General features: G+C 39.0%; 1 protein-coding gene across 4 annotated transcripts in view; it reads left to right on the forward strand.

Moving 5' to 3' along the window:
* Nucleotides 1-23548, forward strand: part of LOC140202639 (DENN domain-containing protein 2A) — a 116906-nt gene extending 93358 nt beyond the window's left edge. For all 4 annotated transcript variants that reach the window (XM_072267729.1, XM_072267730.1, XM_072267727.1 and 1 more), the window contains exons 12-20: nt 58-135; nt 1098-1238; nt 2348-2496; nt 13271-13448; nt 16011-16052; nt 17345-17453; nt 19475-19714; nt 20814-20900; nt 21101-23548. In XM_072267729.1, the coding sequence (XP_072123830.1) occupies nt 58-135; nt 1098-1238; nt 2348-2496; nt 13271-13448; nt 16011-16052; nt 17345-17453; nt 19475-19714; nt 20814-20900; nt 21101-21132 (1056 nt within the window). In that variant the 3' untranslated portion in view covers nt 21133-23548. The remainder of the gene's footprint in view (nt 1-57; nt 136-1097; nt 1239-2347; nt 2497-13270; nt 13449-16010; nt 16053-17344; nt 17454-19474; nt 19715-20813; nt 20901-21100) is intronic.
* Nucleotides 23549-24004: the final 456 nt, after the last annotated feature.

The following is a 24004-nucleotide window of genomic DNA, read 5'->3' on the forward strand; positions in this document are numbered from 1 at the left end:
TAAGATAATTATAACTCATGCAGCAACATTTTAATTGTTTTTTTCCCCTCCTTTTAGCCTACTGGGAAGGGGAAACGTCTACCGGAGGTCTATTGTATAGTCAGTCGGTTGGGCTGTTTCAACCTCTTCTCTAAGGTACCAATGCTAGTCAGTTTTAGTTAAGAACTTACTGGAATTATCTCTGAATGAATATTTGTCCATTTCTTGTCTATATTGTTGGAGTTGGTGCCTGGGTATTCTACACTTCTGCCTCCCCTCTCAAACTTATCCTAACACCTTGCCTTTTTCACAGTTTCTAAAAGGACCTGAAAATGTTAAAGCACATCACTTAACAGCAACCTAAACTTTTATTAGATCCTATTTGCATGCCAAACCCTGAGCATCTTTTGTGGTAGAACAGATACAGTGAGTTTTGCCTGTTGAGCACCTGCTTCATGATACAATAAGGTCAATGTATTCATTCTGGCTTTGATTTGTACTGCATGAGTATGGAATATAACAGGAAAACAGTGCTCACATTTGAATTCATTCAAGCCTAAACCCAAGCGGCCTCTGTGTTTAATTTGAACTAGTCACTGCAACTCTACACATACCATCAATTTTGATTAAATACCAGTTCAATTATAACATTAAATCCAATCCACACTACCTGATGTTGTTCATTGTGTTTTGAAATATAAGGTATTTGCACTGAACAAAATATTAAGGCAACAATATCAATACTTGTGAGATCATATAAAAATGTGTTGGATAGTACAATCTTGATTTATTTGATCATAGTATATCTTTTATGCCAGTACCTTTTGTTTTTGTATCTTTTTCAATGCCTGTTTTTTTTTTTTTTTTTTTAGCCCAGTCATATTTTCTCCATGAGTTATCAGACTAACCCTCACAACACGCTGGAGAAACTCAGCAGGTCGGGCAGCATCCGTGGAAAAGATCAGTCGACGTTTCGGGACGGAATCTTTTCCACAGATGCTGCCCAACCTGCTGAGTCCCTCTAGCGTGTTGTGAGTGTTACTTTGATCCCAACATCTGCAGGTCATTTTGTGTTTACGATCAGACTAACCCATCTGATTTTTGATGGTGCTTTGCAGATTTTGGATGAGGTAGAGAAGCGACGAGTGATTTCTCCTGCTCTTGTTCAGCCGTTCATGAGGAGCATCATGGAAGCACCTTTCCCTGCCCCAGGGCGAACCATCACTGTCAAAAACTTCCTTCCAGGATCAGGAAATGAGGTGAGGGAAACCTCCAGCTTCCTAATATTTTACTTTCTGCTTATGTTACTATGATGTTCTGAGGGGTTGCAGTGGAGAGAGTGAATGTTGGCCTAGAGAAGGAGTTCCCAACCAGGGGTCTACAGTCCCCTTGTTTAATGATAATGGTCCATGGCATAAAAATATGGAGAACCCCTGAACTAGAGTGGCTTTTCAACATTCAGACATCTTTCTCTGGGTTTTCTTCAAATTTTACATTGAGACACAGAATATAAGCACTGTGTACAGAATCAGATGGAAGAAGCATATCGTTTACAGCACGTTATTGGGATGCAACAAAGTCTCACGTTTTTTCTTCCAGTTTGAAATACATTTAAAGTTTACCAAGAAAACAATGGGAAATGATTTAGAAGGCAGTTCGCAGCATGTCATATTCCAGAATAATTACCTGGGTAATTCTGCAACGACTTTGGTTTCTCAGGTTAATCGTGGGGCTAGAATGTTCCACTGGTGGTACTTTGGCATCTTCATACCTAGTGTTTTTTAAAAATCTATTGACATTGCACATCTAATAGTGTGTGGTGTAACAACTTTTCTAACATCAATATACATCTCTCATAGCAAATTCTTCGTGCTCTAAGGAATGATTATAAACATTCATTCTCTAAGGCATCATTATAAAGCAACTCAGTGGAGTTTTCTAAATTCCTGAGTCACTTTGAGATGTTTTTTAAATGCAACACGTGGTCCTCAGATATTCTGTATGCTCCTGTTTGAAAATTGTGTTTGAACTCAACTCATAGTAACATGCTCTGTATAGAGAGAAAAATATGTACTAAAAATGAGTAGCATGTTTCTATCAGTTATCTAATTACAATTATGGCAAAATTGGTAATTATAATCATTTAAATTATCATGTTTCAAGACACAAAAACAATCTTAGAAGTTACACAACTGTAATATTGAAGTCAGCATCCTCTGTAGAAAAATGTCAGATTTCTGAATGGAGATTTGGGCTTAGAGTGAGGTTGCTTCACAGGGTAAACCAGCCAATACAAAGTAGGAAGTCAAGAAGGTCAACAACTTTGCCAGCTGTTGTACTGACCTGACAGGTGTCGTCTCTCCTTCAGGTGATCCAGCTGTGCAGGCCCCTGGACTCCCGATTAGAACACGTGGACTTCGAGTGTCTTTTTTCTTCACTAAGCATCCGCCAGTTGATTAAAGTCTTTGCTTCCCTGCTACTGGAGAGGAGGGTGATTTTCACAGCAGATAAACTCAGGTGAATAATACTCATTTTACAATGAAATCTGACAGACAAATGAAAATCAGTAATGAGATTCTATGATCAATGAACAAGCTGTTATCCCTAATCCTGATAAAGTATATTAAGATACCAGATCACACCTGCTAATTAATCACAGAACCTGTTGGGAATATATATTTCCTGATATGTAAGGACTGTATGTCTAATATATACCGAATACTTTAACATGTGACGTCTGGTGAAATGTCCATATAAGAATCTGAGAAAAGGTCTGAGAGGCCTTTAGTGTATTAGGACGCTGAAGAATTTTAATATGGTGAAAGTTAATGTAATAGAACAGTGAAACCTTAAGAAACATTTTACAATATCTAACTCCAATCAGAAGTAGGTTCTTCTACTGCATACATAATGTTCCACAGCAATAGTCTGATTACAATGGAAATTAATAGAAGCTTGTTGGGTCTTGGCAAAGGCCTAACAAACATGCAATGTGATCTGTGGCCAAGTTCAATTGACCCAGAATATGCTGCACACTTGCCTATAGAAATGTTTATTATAGCAGATCTATTCTTATAGTAAAAGTTAGATTAGTAAGCTATGGGTCTCCATGTCCTTCAGCTGAAAGATGACCTCTCATGATCCACTAGTAGTTACTGCGTCGCCTTCTGTACTTCTGATTCCTGGCTTTACATGCAACCTGTGCATTTCGGGGTTGCCTTGCGAGTTAGTATCGCAATTTTCCATGAAGTCACATCATTAGTGCATGTGCCCAGAAGTGTGAATAGAAAAAAATTCAATTCTGTGCTTTTTTCCTACATAAACTTTATTAGAGAAGCTTTTTACTTCGTGTCTCAAATATTTTGGTAGTGCTCTGTGAATTCCGTAAGGTTGAGTTTCCATTATCTAAGCTGTTGTTACATAGGGATTGCCTGTATGTTTCTGGACTGATATTTGAAGAACTGAGTATGACTTAATGGTTGGAGGACGTGAAGCACTGAGGCGTGGTGTTTTTTCATTTGCTGCTGTTTTTGAGTGCATCTAGTGAAGGGAAAGGTCTAAAAAGCTTTCTCTGGTCACTTTGCTAATTTCTAAATGACCCCATGTATACTGGTCCTGATTAATCCACGTCTTTCTAAATAAAGACTGGAATTTAATTTTCTGGCTACCATATGTAGCCAGTCCATATCATCATAGCTTGTCATTACTGAGCTTCAGCCAAGATGTGGTTATTTGTGTCAATTCAAGGGAAATTTACTTAGTGCATTTGTAACTGTCTCTTATCTTCATCTGGTAGAATATTTAAATACTTGCTGATATGGAGTTATAGCACACCCTTTCCACTTGTTTGGGATATAGATTAGTCAATGCTAAATAGTCATTAACAGATACATTTAACATTCTACATTGCAAATAATGGAATAAGTGAGTGTTCCGTACCCTGTGCACATCTAAGTAATATTTCCAACCATCATACACCCTTGTTTGCAGTAATTAGTACTTTTACAAACACATTTCCTTGAATTTTAAAGTTGCTGCCATTAGTAAACCATTTTCAGTGCTGGACTTTATAACTTTCGTCAGCTCTTCCCAGTTGCTAAAACAATCAAGGAAATATGGGAATTAATGGCAGAGGCACTAATCTAATCCAATCCATAGCCTGCAACTCCTGCTGAGAATGAACTAACTATTCTAAGCAATCAGATTAACCTTGCCTGTCAGCTCTCAATCATTGCATCAAAAGCTCATCTTTGTAAAGTTCACTGAGGATTTCTGCCCTTAAGGCAGTAACGCCCAGACCCACATTACACTCTGTGTGATAAAACTTCAACCAAATACTTTAGAGTGATCCTTGCTAATTCAGAACATAAAAACTCGACCCTAGGGAAGACCCTCCTGAATCCTGCTCAGTCATTTGGTTGCGTGAAAGCTGCATGATTTGTGTTTTAGTGGCAGAGTGTGACTGAAACACAAGTCACAAGAGTGTTCTTTCTAACCTGTAAGATTTCTATCCCTCAAAGTATTCTATTGAAAGTCCTCCAAACTGCTATGTAAATTCTACCATTAACAAGCACTCAGTGTATGTCAAATGTAAGGCTACGTCCACACTACGCCGGATAATTTTGAAAACGCCGGTTTCGCGTAAAAACGACAGGCGTCCACACTAAGAGTTTTTCAAAATATCTCCGTCCACATTAGACGGATATTTGGGCGAATCTCCTCCTACTGGGCATGCGCAGGACACACAGAAAACAAGCAAAGAGAAAATCGTATACTTGGTGCGCGTTTGTCTGGTTACAGAGTAGAGAAACTTAAAAGGAATTGCTCTTGGCTCTCGCGCAGGAGAACTTAAAACTTAAAAAAAAACAATACTGGAGCGTATGGAGGCAACCGACAGGGAGTTCACGGGCAGTATGACCCGGCTGACGACGAACATTGAAAAACTGACTAACTCTGTTGCGTTAATAAAGCACCTTGTTAAATGTATAAAACGTCTGCATCGGTGTTATCTTGTATTTCCATACAATGTTACATTAGGCTGTTACACATCTACTGCCAGAGAAGTACTTGCATAAATAGGTAAACCATCTTCATACAAGCAAGGACAGAAAATAGGGCAAAGTGAGTATACTTATTTATTCAGTAAGCTATGGGTCAAAGTATTTGGTGAGTACATTCCTATCTCTTCTGGCTTCAGTCTCGTTGCCGTCTGTTCTGAAATTGTTAGGTTATATGGGGGGTTGCGTTTAAGAAAACAATGAAATGCCGCGCTGTGGCCATCTGTTCCGGCACGTCATGGCAGCGTTTTTAAATAGTCAAAAAAGCTCCTTTACAATTTAACTCTCACGCCGTTCACACCGACTGTGTTATAACAGCCGTCCGGCAGTGCTTGCGCAGTACCAAGCAGAAGCAGAAAAAAGCATTGTTGTTGTGTTGTTATGACAGCGTTTTTAAATCTCTCCGGTTACCCTGTACACACTACAACAGATATTTGGCATTTTCAGATTTATTCACTCTGGAGACCGTTTCTGAAAATCTCCATTTTCGGGGACTGAAAAGGCCGGCTCAGTGTGGATGGGAGGTCAAAACGAAGAGAAAAAGCTTCGTTTTCAAAATTATCTGGCATAGTGTGGACGTACCCTCAGATGATGGTATTGTATTGCTATAGCCCATCCACTTCAAGATTCAACGTGTTGTGCATTCAGAGATGCTCTTCTGCACACCACTGTTGTAATGTGTGGTTATCTGAGTTACCATTATCTTCCTGTCAGCTTGAACCAGTCTGTATACATACATACACACACACACAACTGCCACTAACTGGATATTTTGTCTTTCTTTTTTTTGCACCATTCTCTGTAAACTCGAGACTGTTTGTGTGAAGGTCCCCAGGAGATCAGTTTCTGCGATACCAAACCACTCCGTCTCCCACCAACAATCATTCCACAGTCAAAGTCACTTTTATCACATTTCTTCCCCATTCTGATGTGTGGTCTGAACAACAACTAAATCTCTTGACCATGTTGGTGTGCTTTTATGCATTGAGTTGTTGCCACATGATTGGGCAATTAGGTATTTGCAGTAAAAGGCAGGTTTACCTAATAAAGTAGCCACTGAGTGTACATTGACAATCTCCAGTACCAGTCACCAATGTATGCAGTCAGAGCAGAAGCAGGCCATGTGACCACTCAGGCGGCCTTTCTCAGCTGATCAGATTATGATCGGAATATTTACCTCGGGCCATTTACCTGTACTAACCTCGTAAACCTGGAGAACTAAAATGTATTGTCCTGTGTCCTTAACATACTTTGTGAGTGAGCTTCCACAGTTCTTTCAGCAGAGAATTTCAAAGACTTATTTGCTTCTGGGTGAAGAAGTAACTTCTCATCTCATCCAAAGCCGGCCCTGTATTTTGAAACTGTAATCCCGGGTTCTAGATATATCAGTCAGAAAAGAAAGATTGCCTCTACATCTGTGCTACAAGTCTGTAAAAATGTTGTATATTCCAGTGAATTTGCTCTCATTCTTCTAAACTCAATTTTATATAAACCCAGTCCAGTTAACTGCTCTTCAGGGCTAACCCCCTCAGCCAGGAATTATTTGGATGAAGCATTTGGTTCCTCCAGCACAAGTTAGCCTACCAACATAAATAATCTTTCTTGTTCAGTCGGTCTGGCTCTCATAATTTTATACACCTCAATTAAATCTCCACTTAGTCTTCCCTATTCTTTACACAACCCTGACAATGTCATCTCATATCTCCTGTACTGTCAGCTCTTCCCCACACTGTGATGACCCAGACTTTACACTGCATCATAGCTGTGACCTAACGAGTATTTCCTTCAACTCTAGTATGACTTCTCTGCTTTTGTGTGCTCTGCTTTCAGCCAATCAATTATCCCATATGTTGCCTTGCCTTGTTATCTATCTGTTTCTGCAGTTAACAGCTGAATTCCCACTATCCACCATACAGCATGTTTGTTTCTTGGGTAAACATCTTAATCACGACTCCTATGTTTAAGTCTAACTAATTGATAGAAACCACAAGATCATAACCATCCCGACTCCCGACTCAATGGTGGGAAATATTGAGATTTAAAAATCATGTATTCTCTATAATTGGTTTGACCTTTGTACATACCAAGAAGAAATAAACAAGATGGGTTCATTTTTACTTTGGAGAGCTTGGGAAAAGCTGAGGGCAAGTATCTTGTCACTATTTTATAGCTGCTTCCAGCAAGTAATTCTACTATAATTGGCAAACAAGTTTTTGAATAGTTGATACATTGAGTTTTATTGATGGGCCTTATCATCACACCCACTCCCCTTTGTTTTATATTCTCTTTATATGTTTTGTTACTAAAGTATAATGTTCTAGGATTGTCATGAAGATTAGGATTAACCTGTTTTTGAAGCAAACAATTCAAGGCATCTGGTGGTAGCTAAAAGAAATTTACTAAAATATTTTAGAGAGTGAAAAAAATGCAAATAAGAATAAAAGTCCAATGAAAAAGGAATGAATTGCAAGCTTCTGTGAAGTTATAGGTCCTTTTAAAGTCTTTTGGTGAGTCGTATCGCTGTGCGATAATCACTGATGTGTCACACATTCCAGGCTCAAGTTAGTTCTTAGAGAGCCTGGAAGGAATGCTGTTATATCTGTTTTTTTTTCATCACTATGGAAACCTCATCAAGGCTCCAGAGAGAACTTAGTGTCCAGTTGGGTTCTTTTCAAATGGGTTTTATTTTACTCTATAAGGGGCGATGCTATTAACGTTTGGCTGCTGTCTAAGAGATCTGAAACTGACATTGGAAATCTTCCGTACAAGATGCCTTCTAGGGCACACTAAAGACCAGTCATCAGAATGTCCTTGCTTATGGAATGTAGCCCAACACTTGTAAAACTGTCTGAATATTGTTTTTCTTTCAAATTTTAAGCCTTTAGGAGTGTATATAAAATCAGCATGTTATGTTTCCAGCCAAGTGGAGGAAGGGTACACGAGGAAGGGAGGACACGGAACACAAATGATGGTAATGAAACGGACACAGATATGAGGGCAGTTCAGAATCATCAGTACTTGCTCACATAAATAAATATTACAACCAGAGATTTTGATCAATTTAACTGAGAATTTTTAGTAGGAAACAAGTACAAAGACAGAATGTGTGTTAAACTGAGAGAAACTGCTCTGCTTTCCACATAATGGCAGGGGCTTACTTATATTTTCCCTATCCACTGCTTCATTTCAATTGATTGCCCAGTGCAAATGAGCCATCGCTCATCCTGAGCTCTCCTCCTGCAGATACTTATTTAGAGATAGAGCATGAACAGGCCCTTCTGGCCCAACAAGCTGAACTGCCCAGCTACCCAGCTCTTTAACCTTATCCTAATCATAGGGGTTCCTTAAGGTTTTTATAGTTGGGGAAGGGAGTGGGGATAAGTTCCCACTATGTATTAAATGTTCCCAATGGCGTGCATCTCAAATAGCCTCTGACAACTAAGTCCAGCTCCTAGTCTTCACGTTTAGCTTAGCTACTAAGCCTGGTGGAACCGTTTCTGCTGACAGGAGGAGGGGTAAAAGCAGGGTCCTGGCACCTTAAAACCATTTGCTTTGGGCAGAGTGGCTTGTTAGCCGTAGTTGGAGGCTCACTTAGTGGAAGGGAAATTCTTAATTTCAAATTTCCGCTGCCTTGAACATGCTGGCTTCGGGAGTAAACCCCGAGGAAGATTCCTGAGCTGGAGTCCACAAGGCAGTTTGATACTGACTGGCAACTCCTGTGATGCCACTGGTGCTAAACTGTATCGGTCTCTGCTGTTGCTTTGGATTCATCAGCCGCCTGGCGAGGAGGGAGGAGCGTGTTACATGGGCAACAGCTTGCTCTCCGTGTCATGCTGTCCTGGCTTGTGTATCACATAGACAGCTAGGATGCAACACCCGTGGTCAACCCTGGCCAACCAAGGGCCCCACGTAATCACGGGACAACTTACAATGACCAACTAACCGCTACAGCTGTGGATTGTTGGAGGAGATGGGAGCAGCCGGAGGAAACCCACACGTTCACAGGGACATGAAAACTCCTTACAGACAGTGCTGGGTTTGAACACCCAGCTCCAACACTGCCAGCTGCAGTAGTGTTGTGCTAACCGCTACACTACCATGGCAACCCAAGATTTAAGATAGAGGCATAGAATAAAGAATGATGGTCTCCGTTTTTAAAAAAAAATGATTACAGAACCTGAAATCCAGTATAAAGACTACAAGGTTTGTGTTCTTCAAAATTTTTAGTTGTAATCTGTTTCTAATATACACTGTTAACATTCTCAAATCAGATTGGTTCAAATTACAAAATGTACAGAAGTTCATTTCCCAAAAGTTCACAGTTTGTTTTTAATTAGGTGCATTGTACGCATATTTACAGCATAGGATTTTATTGCTGACACCCATTTGAGCATGGAGCAGACATCACACTTTTTTTTATGACTTTTCTCTTAATACTGAATAAGTGTTGACTACACTTGCCAGAAGATTGGCCAACCCTTTCACTTAATCCCGACCCAAGAGCAGGCTGCGAAGAACTGGCTTGAAGCAACCAGAGTGACGCCTTTAAAGTTGTGGTGATTGGAAGGCTTTCTTTCAAATGTTGAAACGTGCTGCTGTTTTTCTTCCTGGAACATCTGCTGAAATGATTTTTCTGTATTTCTAAAAGAGAGGAATGTTTGAAAGTGGAATGCAGAAAATGCAGGGAATGGAACAAAGCATGGAAATCAGATCTTAGACTCGCAGTAAAACGGGTGACAGAAAAATGGACTCAGACAGAAGAGAAGCAGGTCAATCAGCCCTCTGTGGCTACGAGGTGTTTATGCTCCGCACAGTCCTTCTGCCACCTTACTTCACTTTCCCCTTTTCAATATGCCCTTTTATTTATTTCCTTTTCTCTCGTGTACATAACAAGCTTTCCAATTTATACTCTTCAGCTCAACCACTTCATGTGGTAACATACTCCTAACACAAGCAATTTTCCAATGATGTCTTTAATTTCCTTATTGGATATAGCAATGATCCTTTGCTTTTGTCATTTGTTATCTTGCATTTTCACAAATTGAAACATTTTCACTTCATTTACCTATAAAATGTCTTCAGAGTTTTGAATCTTTTTCTTTGCTCGCTGTCTCCCTCCCTTCACCTCCTTCTGACTCCTTTGCCGTGACTCCATTCACAGGCAACACAGTCCTTGCTATATTTACCTGTGTACCTGGGCTTATTGGGTGGCTTGTTAGTACATCCCTGACGTTGCATACCATAGGGGCAACTCCTAGAGCTTCACTGAAAGATGGTGGGGCATGAGTAGGTAAACATTTTCTACTTTACACAGGATGGGTGCAATTAAACTTTGTCTAAGACTGAATGGCACCTTCTGTGATTCTTAGTCTCTCTCAGTGCAGTTTCCAGGGGTGAGCAGCTAAAAACAGCCAAGGTGTGGGATATGGCGGCCATCTGAAGCAGAGGGAGTGGAAGTCACAATGGAAGTATGAAGCTGAGAAACACATCATTGCAATGCAGTAAAATAGCTCGAAAAATATATAAACATGCTGACCTGGAGAGGTAGTGATTATAATGGAGGAATGCCTATCACATCACGACTACATCATTGGTGATTATCTGCTAACTCTTGCATAGTCAGCAGAAACAAGGTAATTATAAATCAGTACAACTTCAAATTTCAATGGATCCCCTGCCCTTTCCCAAACATTATCTAGAGATTGTGAGGGAAAAACTTTAAGCAGAGTTGATTTATGTTATATATCTCTTAGGTTTAAGTGTGAGAGGCGGGGAGATGGGAAGGAGTCTACTTCTGCCAAATTCCATTCACTCTCTTCAAATTCTGATGTTCCAGAAACTAATGGAAAGCAGCTGTTCTAATATTTCTGCTGTCCACTATATCCTGAGGCACTGTCTTAAAAGCACTGCATTTAACTCTGCTACTAGCAGTTTGGCCTTTCACTGGGAATCTTGCCCACTTCTAATGATGCACTTAAATGAAGAAAGTTAAAGGGAAAATTACAACAAACAACATTCTCCAGCATCAGTGATTGCTGTCAGTCAGAGGCGATTGGTCCTACATCTGGAGAATAGCCTGCAGCATCTCTCACTAATTTGTAGGACAATGGCCCATATTGGATAATTGTATTCTATTGACTGTGTGACATATTGTATTCAGCCCATAATCCCATTACTCAAGCTATTGTATAAACATAATAATGAAGTAAAACAGTATGTTTTTTTCATTAAAACTTTTAATCTCATTCCCAGATTACAAAATCTATATTTTTTGAGTTTATTGTGTTTTAAATTCTCGATTTATTCAATCTTTTTAAATGTCCTTGTGTGTTCTTCAGTTTGAAAAGTATTTACAGGCAGAGAAAGGGACATTTTCCATTTTCAGTAGTTGGTTGGAGCATGGAACGTGCACAAACTTAGTTAACTGAATAGATCTGACCCTTCATTAGAAGTGGAAAAATATTAAGTCTGTTTCATGGGTTAAGTCTAAATGACCTGTCCAGTGCTGTACTGTTCTACAGTATGTTCTCAAATATGCTACCTAATCTGATGTTTCCAGCACCTATTTTAGATTTTCTGAATGTGGAGATTTTTACGGATTTTCCAGCAATGCAGGCATGTGAATTTAGCAGGATTGTGGCATCCCTGTGATGCAAATTGCCATTGTGTATTGTGGATTCTCTTGGTATACTGAAATATTGCAACTGCACATGTCCTGTCTCAGGTTTGTCATTGACCGTGTACTATCCTGTACTGCAAGAAAGAGGAAAGTTAATGCTTTGGAATTTATTTGTTGTTCCTGTCATGGTTTATCAGCTGTGAATTTGCATTGTGTGCAGTGTTTGGGTGTGTGGCACATGGGCCAAGTAAATGCTTAGTCCAAGCTATGATTAATAAAGATTGTTGCTAAGTATGTGAACCTTGTAACAAGAGTGGTCATTTGATGGAAGATGGTGTTTTAAAGGCACATTAATTGAGTTTGACTGTACGTCAGGTCATGGAAATTCTTTTGGCATTCTATCAAAGGGCTAGATTGTGCCTCTGTGCATTTTTGCAAAACTGTCCCTTGTTCAGCCTTTGCTGTTCAATGTACTTTCAACTTGCACACCTGGGTTAGAAACACACTGGAGGACAGAGATCAGAGCTGCTACCCTTCTGCTTTGCTCCTGGGCTCTCCTTTTGTTTCAAGGGGGCTAGACGCACTCTGAATCTGATTCTCAGCTTCACTCAGCTATGGTGGTGCATAAGCAATGACTCTTTCATTTGAATGCATTTATTAATTTTCTTTAAAAAGGAAGCTGATGTGTTTTTGTTCACTTCTATATTTTACTGAGTATTTTTAATTTAACAATGATTTTAACATTTATCATTTTGTATTTTTGCTGCTTAAAAAAATATAAATAATTTCAACTGCATTTAATCTTTCTGAACATAAAGACAAAAAAAACTGGAATGAGTAATGCCATTTGCAACAACAGCTGAGACAGTCTGCTGGCGTAGAGACTCGTGTTCTGCCACCTGAGGGTTTTTGTGTGATTGGAGCCCCCACCATGGCAATGACCTTTGTCTTCTGTCACTGCTGTTTCTGTAGATGGTTGGAGGAGCCCTGGCTCCCTTTGGGTAGAGGCCATCCATCCTCATACTTACTGACTTTATTATGGACTCAAAAGCTTAACAGAGAATCAGGGTATCTGCTTTTGACCATTTTCACAATAGGCTCAGGGTAAACCAGTTTGAAATGATGTCGGAGACTTGTGTATGGTACCTGTGGTAATACACTAAGGCTGTAAACAGCTTGGACACTGGGATCATGGTTGTGGGCCAGGAGGTATAAATGTGGCATGTGGCCAAACTGATAATGTCTTTGTGATTGTAGTGCTGCAAGTTGCAGCAAGTTCATTAGATTTTTAATAGTTACCATATTGGTAACATCAGTATTATTAGTTTTACAAATTGAAACCTAATTTAATTTTATATTATTGACCAAGATATTAATTTTGATGAACATACATTGATATACCAGGTTAAAAAAATCTGATCTGTTCTGTAATAATCTTCATTTTGCTATGCAGAACACAATGCAGTACTGAAACTAGTGTACCTGTTCCTGGAATGCTGGTCTTGTGTTTATCAGGACTGTAAAAAGCTATTGTTTTTAGTGTCTGTTAACTGTGTGTGTTCTACTATCATGGAATAAGATCTTCTCACCAGCTTTTTAAATTCTCCTCTTGCAGTACTCTATCCAAGTGCTGCCATGCAGTGATGGCTCTTCTCTACCCTTTTGCCTGGCAGCACACCTACATCCCTGTTCTACCTCCATCCATGATTGACATAGCCTGCTCCCCCACTCCATTTCTGATAGGACTTCTCTCCAGCTCCCTGTCCAAGTTGAAGGATCTGCCACTGGAAGAGGTAAGAAGCAGTGTTTTATTGAGAGGTATTTTATGAATGAAGACAATGGTGAGTACCTGATGGATGGTGCTGAAATAACCAAAGATAAAGCTGAATGAGACTGAGAAGATTTAGTCAGTTCATAGACGGCGACTTAGCAACATGGCCAGTAGAGCAGAAAGCAAGGTAGAAAATATGATCTAAATATGTTGCACTTCACTCAGTTTCATGCCTTTAGTGCTGAGTCTAGTTTACTGAAACAAAAGAGCTCATGTGAGGCAATGGTTTGACATTTGCTTGATTACCACTATCAAAGGGGTAAGGTAAGTAGAAACACAAACACGAGAAAATCTGCAGATGCTGGAAATCCAAGGTAACACACACAAAATGCTGGAGGAACTCAGCAGGCCAGGCAACATCTATGGAAAAGAGCAAATGGTTGACTTTTTGGGCCAAGACCATTCATCAATTTACCGGAAATTCAAGAAATCAATGTTCATTGCATCAAGTTGGAGGCTACCCAAACAGAATATAAGGTGTTGTCCCTCCAACCTGAGCGTGGCCTCATCGTGGCAGTAGAGGAGGCCATGGACTGGCATGTTGGAATAGGAATGGGAAGTAGAATTGAAATGGCTGGCTACTAGGAGATCCTGCTTTTTCTGGTATTAGTGCATGGTGAAGCAGTCTCCCAATCTATGTCGGGTTTCACCGATATATAGGAGGCCACACCGGATAGATTAAATGACCCCAACAGACTCACAGGTGAAGTGTCGCTTCACCTGGAAGGACTGTTTGGCGTCCTGAATGATAGCGAGGGAGGTGTGTAGGGACTGGTGTGGCACTTATTCTGCTTGCAAGGATACATACTCAGAGGGAGATCAGTGGGGAGGAACAAGTGGAGTAGAGTAGGGAGTGATCTCTGCAGAAAGCAGAAAGTGCGGGGAGGGAAAGAGGTGCTTGGTGGTGGATCCCGTTGGAGATGAGTAGAAAGATGGGAGAAAGATAGTCCTCTTAGCCTTATTAGGAAGTATCCAAAATGCAACCTTGCACAAGGTAGTTAAGTCTGAAAATTTATTTTGAAATAAATTGCTTGAGGAGGACAAGGAGTTATAGCTTCAAACTATTAGAAAAGAGATTTTAAGTAATATAAATAAGATTTTCTCCATATTGAAATTTCTGTAATGAAGGGAAAAAAACTTGACTCATTTAAGGTCCAGTCATATATTTATTTTTTTATATTCTACCTAAATAGATGAGTGGAAAAAGGTTAGGTGGCTTCCCTGTGATTTATACTTCTTTTCTCCAGAGTACCTCAGAGCATTGAATGAAAATTGAAACAAAAACTGTAGGTACTGGAAATCTAAAATAAACAGAAAATGTTGGAAATACTCAAGCCACGTCTATGGGATGAGAAGCAGCTAACAGTTCAGGTCAAAGGTGAAGGGTCTGATGAAAGATCTTCAACCTTTAAATATTTTCTGTTACCACAGATGTGGCCTGAGCTACTGAATATTTACTGTGTTTTCTATTTTTGCTTAGGAACATTGTCTCATTAAAGAGCTAAAACGATTTAGGGTCTTTTGCGGTTTGAGTCTGTGGTGAGGAAGGCAAATGCAACGTTAGCATTAATTTTGAGAAGACCAGAATATAAAAGCAACTGTATAATGCCAAGGCTTTATAACTCATTGGTGAGGGCTCACTTGGAGTATTGTGAGCAGTTTTGAGCCCCTTATTTAAGAAAGGGTATGCTGACATTGGAGAAGGTTCAGAGGAAGTTTAAAAGAATAATTCCACGAATGAAAGGCTTATTCATATGAGGATTGATTGATCGCTCTGGTCCTTTGCGCACTGGAACTTAGAAAAATAGGGATGGGGTAGAAATCTCATTGAAACCTATCAGATGTTGAAAAATTCAGAGTGAATGTGGAGACCATGTTTCCTATAGCTGTGAGCGTTTAGGACTGTTTAGAATGGAGATGAGGAGTAATTTCTTTAGCCAGAGCACGGTGAGTCTCTGGAATTTGTTGCCACAGACGGCTGTGGAGGTCAGGTCATTGGGTGGGTTTATTTAAGGCAGAGGTTGGTTAGACAGTGTGTGAAAGATTATGGGGGAAAGGCAGGAGAATGGCATTGAGAGGGAAGTGGATAAGCCATGATGAAATAGCGGAGCAGACTCAATGGGCCAAGTGGCCTATAATTCTGCTCCTATGTCTTATGGTTTTAAAATATCTTGTACTGTGAGATTGGTATACTACCCTATCACATTAGGAACTGGTTTTGAATCCAGTCCAGCTACCAATAGCACCCTCCTATAGTTAAAAGAATTTGTCGTCTTCAAGTTCATCTCATCTCTGAGACCCACCTTCAATTTATTTCATCCTGAACCACTAACCAGCCAGCTTCCCAGGGAATGGTTTCCAGGTTTATGAGCTGCAAAATCCTGAACTGACCTCTCATTATATACAAAGTACAACATATTTTTCCTGTTAATTTTGGCTAATGTTACTCTCGTTGACTGATTGGATGGTTATCTTGTTTGGGATCTCGCATGTGGAATTAAACTTTTTTTATTTCTTTTTTAAGGTGCTTGTAGTTAATCTTGGGGCAAACAAGTTTCTTAGGCAGGTGAGTGATGTTTCAGCTTCACAAACTGTGATAAGACAAAATTCTTTCAGACACACTTAGCTTGCCACTTGTGTCTACAGTGAATTCCATGTGATGTGTTTGGGGGGTGGGGAACGATTCCACACACTGAAGGATGAATGAGAGGCTCGAAGGAAAGGGACAAGGCATTCCACCAAGGTGTTTTATGTAATACTATAAGAAACCACCTGAATTTGGTGAAAGTAAAAGGAGAGCTGTAAAACTGGTTCCCGATTTGCTCTCGCTGTTCTGTAAAAACAAATTAAAAGTCAATAGAATGGAGGCATGATTAGTGAGCGACTCCAACCTCAATGAATGTCTTAGTACGTGCATAATAATTGATTTGTCAGGGCGTGAAGGGATATGGGGAGAAGGCAGGGGATTGGTGCTGAGAAGAAAATTGGATCAGCCATGATGAAATGTTGGAGGAAATTTGATGGGCCAAATAGCCAGCCTAATTCTCCTCCTGTATCTTATGGTCTTATAAAGCATGTTATAAAACCTGTACTTGTAAAGCATGTTATTTATCTAAAGTGTCCCAAAGCATTTTGCAAATATGAATGCTAAAGCATAGGTGACATGGTGACACAGCGGCCAGTGTAACGTTTTACAGCGTTAGCTGTAAGATCCAGGTTCAAATTCCACTGTAGTCTGTAAGGAGTTTCTATTTTCTACATGTGACCACATTACTTTCCTCCAGATGCTCCATTTTCCTCTAGGTGATCTGGTTTCCTCCCATATTCCACAGACGTTCGGATTAGTAAGTAGTAGGCATGCTCTGTTGGTTTCAGAGGCACGACAATTGCTGGCTGTCAGAACACATATCTCGGACTGTGTTGGTCATTGACGCAAACAGTGCATTACCCTGTAGCTTTATTTGTCACATCAAAACCTAATCTTTAATCATATCTTAAGTATAATCATTATTTAATGGGCAATTGCTGCAACAGATTAAATGTTCATGTGGGAAGTCCCACAAAGCAATGATAGGAATGGCTAGTTAATCTAGATTTGAGGGATAAACATTGCTGAAGACTGGGAGAAGTCCCAGCACTATTTCAAAAAGTGCCAGAGTATTTTTAAGTGTTTGTATTAGATTAGTCTTAGTAACCAACTGGAATGACTACATTTCCAAACATGCAGCATCTCCTAAAGTATCAGCTGCTGACAACACAGAGCTCATTGCTGGTAACTCAGGCAGGTTGCCAAAGAATCTTAATGGTCACTGCTTTCTCATATGACCACTCTCTATTTGCTTCCTCTATTTTTGTTAGGTGGACGATGAGGATTCCATTCTACCACGTAAACTGCAGGTGGCACTGGAGCATGTTTTGGAGATACGTAATGAGCTGGTCAGTCAAGAAGAGGACACTGTATTAGATGGTAAAGAAATCAAGAATCCTTTCCTAATACATTTACAGAAGTCACTGGGGTGGCTGATTGGAGATGAGTGATAATGAACAGTAATACCATAAACAAAAAGTACAGGTGGAGTTTACATCACAGGCAATAGGATAACCCAGTTTGTCAAATTGTGATAGCAAAGTTGAGATTCCAAAGTAACCTGCCGTACAATTCTGTTTAGTTAGGCTGAAAGCAAATCACAAGCTCTGCAAACAGTCCTCCACTGTTGTCCATGTACAATGGGACAATAAATATTTGTGATTTATCTTGGTTTGGTAGATGTGATGATGAGCAGACACTGTTTTCGTGCTCCGTTTCACACTAAGAATAGCTGTCCAGATCCTCAAAACAATGCCATAAAAAATTTGTTCACCCTCTGTAGACAACCAAAGGGGCTGTAATTTAACAACTTGTTATTGAGTTGGCACATTTGACAATAATCCTTCAGTTGAAATCTCATCTTAGATTTTGTGTTCTAATTTCTGGAGTGGGGCTTGAATCTACTGGCTAACTACAATCACACTGAGTAAAGATCTGAGAAAGCCAAAAGCAATGCTACAAGTTCCTGGGATTGTAGTATATACCACAAACAGTAGAAAAGGTTTATTAATAATAGATACACTTTAGAAAATATAAACCAGAAAATGAAATAAAGTTATGCATAGAATGAAACAATAAAAAAGGTTGCTGTTGGAGATACCAGATGGCCCCTAAAGCACTTGTTTTCAACTGAACTGAAAATGTTGATTTTTGTTAAGTGAGTCATATGTCTATCATATGTTGGGGAAATGCATTCCGCATTGTAACAATCCAGTGTAAAAAAACACATTTATTTTAACACTCCCTTTTTAGAAGCTGGCTGATGGTGTAGCAGCATCCACGTTGGACTTCTAGGAGAGTGATACCAGCTTCGAATCCAACCAGCTTCTTACATGCTTTCCATCTGTGCTGGTTTGAATGCCAAGCTAACAACTTGGCCTCATTAAAAAAAAAGACAAATGCTAAATAAACGACAAGGTTGTTGCCTGATGCACCACAAGGCACAGAGAGGAACAACAACCCCCTTTTTATAGTTGTTTAAATCTGTACTTCCTTGATTATTTTTTTACTAACTAGGGCTCATGTTCATTTAAAAAAAAAACCTTGCCTTTTCTTACAAGAATTCCTCTTTCCCTTTTCCTTGAGGCTTCAGAAAAATAAGCAAAATATCCTTTCAGATACGACTCAAGAACCCTTTGAAAAATGAAACGGAAGCAAAGAAAATAAATCAAACCCGTAATCAGTAATTGAAAACGAGTGCACTATCCATCTATCCTAACTGATTCTATAGGCTTGCATTCAGTAACACTTTCTAAATATCCCCAGCCTTATTACCAATTCTCTCAAGTATAATGTGAATCTTTCAGATATCTGCCTGAGAGCTCTGAATACTGGTACATTAAAAACACTGTTGATTTTTGAAGATACCAAACTAAGCCATTAAATTGTTACCCCACACCTCTCAATCAATTCATATGCCAATGATTGGATATAATTTTCTTTAAAATTTAGTGTGAGATTAGCTTTAGATTTTGCACTAACCTATGAGCTACATAAAACCAAGTCTCATTGATGACACGACAAATGTAATAAACTTTTGTTAATGCTGTTAGCTACCTGTTTAAGTTGAGATTCAGCTAATTGTTTGATGCAGCCTAATTTAAAAGTTAAGTTATTGTTTTTATTCTTTCCCCTTGCCATTGAAACTACACTAACATTGCTCCAGTTTCCTACATTCTAACATGAGAAAGTAAACCTACATAACTGATGTAATACATCTGAATTCAACTCTTTCCAAGAGATGGAGACTACTACTTTAGAGTAAAATGAGAAGCAAATGAACACAGAAAAACAGAAATAGCAATATTTAAGCAAAGGAAACATTATCCTCATGGGTACATTCAAGCCCCTCTGAAACAGATGCTGACTATATATGTTTTTAAATTTATTTCCCTTTCTAGGTCTTGGCTCTCTCAATACTGTGGTATCTGAGACCTTTGTCCGCTTCTTTGTGGAGATAGTAGGTCACTACTCCTTGTACATGACGTCGAATGAGAAGGATGAAAGAATTTTCCTATGGGAGGCATTTCGTAAATCTATCTCATCAAAAAGTGTCCGCCGGTTTCTGGAGGTTTTCATGGAGACACAGATGTTTGGAGGATTTATTCAAGATCGAGAGCTGAGGAAGCTTGGGGTGAAAGGTGAGGATTTGGGACACAGTGCTGGCTCCTTTTCCCCCTCTTTTCTCTAAACACTTGTTTAACTCATTCACATCTTTGATCAGCTGGTTTCCATACATTGGAAAGCCAATACAAGTTATTGCTATGCCAAACATTTAACAAAATGTAATCAAACTTCTTATTCAGAGTCACAACTAAAATAATCCTGTCTGTTACACTGAACAGAACATTTAGTATAAAGAAATAGTTATAAAACATTACTAGAAAGGATTCACTTTGATAATTTAATTTTCATCCAGCATGTCCTGCAGTGATTCTGCTGTAGCACAGCTCACCACCTTTGCCTGGTCACATAGCTGTTATTTTACCATTTGACAGGAAAATGAGAATGACCCCCTTTTACTGGCTTGCTGCAGGGACAAACAAAAATATCCACTGGTTAGATTGCTTCTTTTTACTAAACTTAGACATCATTGAAAGAGTCTGTAGCAGTTGGCCTCCGTCAGACCTTTCTTGGCTAAAGCTATGGTAGATGCCAAAGAATCCAATACCAGCCACGCCTATGCCTTTGCTTAAAAGAAGGCTGGGTGGATGAATGCTGTGTGTAAGCACATATACACATCCCAAGCTACCAATAGCAAGGATATTTTTTGGAAAGTTTCTGTCACTCTCGCAGCGATCTTTTGCATTGTGAATTGGTATTATTCAGCCAATTATCCTGTTTCTGTGGGAAGCAGAGCACATTAAATACAGCTACCCATCATGACAATTTACTGAACCCCTTTGTCCTATTGAACTTTAACAGGGAAAGGATGAAAATTTCCCCGAAATCAATTCTGTTGAACATTTATTACTATGATTTGTTTAAAGTTTGACTCACTAAAACCTGACTTAAGATGAGAATGGACAAGTTGAACCAAAGAGATGTTTACAAATTGTATGACTCAATCACTGTGTTATTTCACTTATGGAATGTTATGTATCTGAAGATGTGCCCTAACGTGTGCCTGCCTGCGTATTTGCAGCAAGCCCGCGGGCAAGTAGCTGGAAATGATATTATGTTCTGTGTTTTGACACATTTGTCCTGCCCAGCATGATTATTTCTTTTTGTCTTCTGTAGGTTTATTTGAAGTTAGAGCACAGGACTATCTTGAAACTCTCCCAGGGAGTGAACAAAGAGGGATGAACCGATTCCTTAGAGGTCTAGGTAAGGTATTCTTTTTCAAACATTGTTTGTGTAGAGCTTCACCAAAACAAATTTAAAAAATGAGTCTTTGTAGTTTATCTCCAGTATAACACTGCCATTTCTTGTGCAGCTAGACAGTTCTTTTGTGGTGTTTGATGTTTCTGCACAGGTACTCCAGCTGTTAATATTATGAAAGCTAACCAATTGTTTTGTCTTTTTAGGTAGTAAAATGAAATTCCTTCACAAGAAGTAAACAACTTTTCAGAACTATTTTAATGGCAAAGAAAGCTAGAACCAGCCATCACTGTTTTTCTCTATTCAGTGGTTCTTCAACCTGAAATTGGCAATACATCAATACACATAGAGACACAAGAAGGCTGTTATATCAGAGTTGTTCTCACTCTAAATGTGAAAGCCTTGAGGGGAAATTAAATCAATTCCCGTGACTCTTTGTTATTTAGACTTGTCTAAAATCTGCATCATCTCAGCCTGGCTTTCTGCTCTCATTTGATATGCGTAACATCCCAGATAAAGTTTGCTTCTTGGATGAAGCGGAACAATGAGGAAGAAGAAAGCATCATTTGAGAGGGCCGTTTTTAGAGATGGAAATGCCAGAAGGGAAAGAAGAAATAAAGGAGAACATTTGTAAATATGTGAATTTTTTAAGGTGATTTTTAGATTCTTTACTTGGGATTATCCTTGAGATCACAGTATGATATATCTGTCAGCTGAATGCCATTGATGTCATTTATCTGTTCACCATGGAAAGAAGTCTGTTCACCCAACCCTGCCTTATCTACTCCCTGGCTGATGACAGACCAATGCTCTGAAGGACTAAGGTATAAAATGTGCATGGTGCAGCAGAGCTCCCTGTACATTACTGACACAATGCAAAAGACTCTAAAATCAGTGTGCTATATACACTGAGGTTACTGGAGATGACATTTCCTATCTATCAATGTTTAAATCAATTGGAAATCTGAAAATGTAATTGATTGCCATCTCTATAGTTTAAATTAAATGCGATTCAGTAACAGTTCATTGTCCGAGGTTTATTAGTGCATAGTGGCTGCCATTTTTGAGCAAATTGCCCTAATATTGAAATAAGCTGCAGGTAACAGGGAAGGTTTTAAATTATTGGTCAAGGTCATTAAGGAGGTAGTCAGGAGACAACATGCCATAGATTTTGTATCTCTACCTTTTGTACTGTACATTGCATTTACAGAAATATCAAAAGTTTACAACTACACAAGGAACTGACCTACACCAGCCTTAAAACAGAAGAACATTGCCACTTTGGCCAGAGGCTGCAATGATGTTACATATAATCTCCTGGTCAGAGATTTTAATGTTCTCGCATGTCTTAAGAAGATTCTGAGAACCTAGTTTTGCTTACCAATGCTTGTATGTTGCTCTACTGACCTTTCAACCTCAAACAGGTTACCAGATGGGAGAAAGATAAGAGATGGTACTATACCAAAATAATTACAATGTTTACAAAATCCCAAGATAACACAAGTTGTAAAGAAGCTGTAAGAATTTAAACTGACATAGCTAAAAGGGCACTGATTGTTCAATCACTGTAATATAGCTCTTGGACAAAGATGTAAGAATAGTTTAGCATTGACACCACTGTATTATCAACATGATCACGATGGATTTTTAGTTTACAAATTCCTGGTAATACTAAATTGTTTCAAAATCTCCTGCTTGACAGCAATGTGGTACTTATTATATGCCTGTTCAGTTTTCAATAAGCGCGTATTCCAGAAGGTTTGACCTTGGTCCTGATCCCTGAATGAAATACGATTGAAATATAAACAAAATTGGTTATGGATGGGGAAGGCTATCCTTATTTCATTGCCCATCCTCGGAGGACAATATTTTAATGGAACTTAATGCCTTCTCTGCAGATCCAACTAGGATATATTAAAAAAGTGTGGAGAACTGCAAAGACAGTGATTGCTTTGGTACTAGATTTTAGGGAATCAGTATATTCCAGAACTAATCAGAGCATATCTTGGGTGATTATAAATTCAGTGTTGAGTTGTGTTTACTGCATTACTTCATCAGGCACAAAAGTTCACTTGCATTTTCTAAATAAAAGGCTCGTGAAGAGGTGATACTTTTCTTTACTAGGCATTAGAGGCATATTGAGACTTTTGTACTGGCTTTTAGCAAAAAAAAGCAGCCAGAATTTAAAGTAAACCATAGTTTTGAATACTGCAGAGTCCCTTTGCTTGAGGTAACTACCAATTTGCTGAATGTGTGCACACGAGTTAGCTGGAGCACTAAATGATGGTAACAGCAGTAGAGGATGGAGGGAGAGTTAGAGAAAAGCATCCCAAGGAGTCCTGGATATTGAGAATCACAGGTTGAAGGAGACAACCTGAACATGTATAAGCTAAATGTTTTAAGGAAACAAAAAAGAGAATATACACAATTCCACAATATGTTGACTAGAATGTCTAATAATTGGAAAAGGGATTCAGGAGCATATTCAAAACAAAATGGTCCCCAACCAGCATTCAGACATGCTCCTTGTTCTTATAGAGTGTAATACTACAAATCCTGAGATCTGTTCATGTAACTTAAGGAAAATTCTATTTATTTCTGTGACCTAATTAATCAAAATCTGTTGTTTGTATTTTGGGTATGAATGCTCAATAAAGACTTTTTAAAAAAAATATGCTTAATTGAAAAATCTTTTTCAATGCACAAGAAAAACTTTCACGGATGCAGCCATTTTCTTTCCCCCACCATCTCAGGGCTTTCTAAATAATTTGTGTAATTATGTATGGTGCTTTAAGTTGTTGCTATTGTTTAGCAAGACACAAGCCTAATAAACTAGGGTGGAATAGAGAGCTGCACATCCTACTTTAGGATGGATGAATGTTGTCTAGAATTTGTTTGCTTAGGAAATTGTTCACAGTTAGACACTTGAACTCTGCCAAATATGGCATGGAATTTTGTTCCAGTAGCAGCATTTGAATGAGCTTGTTTTTGAATGACAATCATCTCTAGAAATAATTAAACTTCTTTTGTCCTTTCTAAATAATAATCTATCCTTTCCAAGGGGATAAAAAAATGTTCTGCATGTTGCTGGTTGAATATTGTCAAATACA

Source organism: Mobula birostris, chromosome 9 (assembly GCF_030028105.1).
Source record: "Mobula birostris isolate sMobBir1 chromosome 9, sMobBir1.hap1, whole genome shotgun sequence".
NCBI lineage: Eukaryota > Metazoa > Chordata > Chondrichthyes > Myliobatiformes > Myliobatidae > Mobula > Mobula birostris.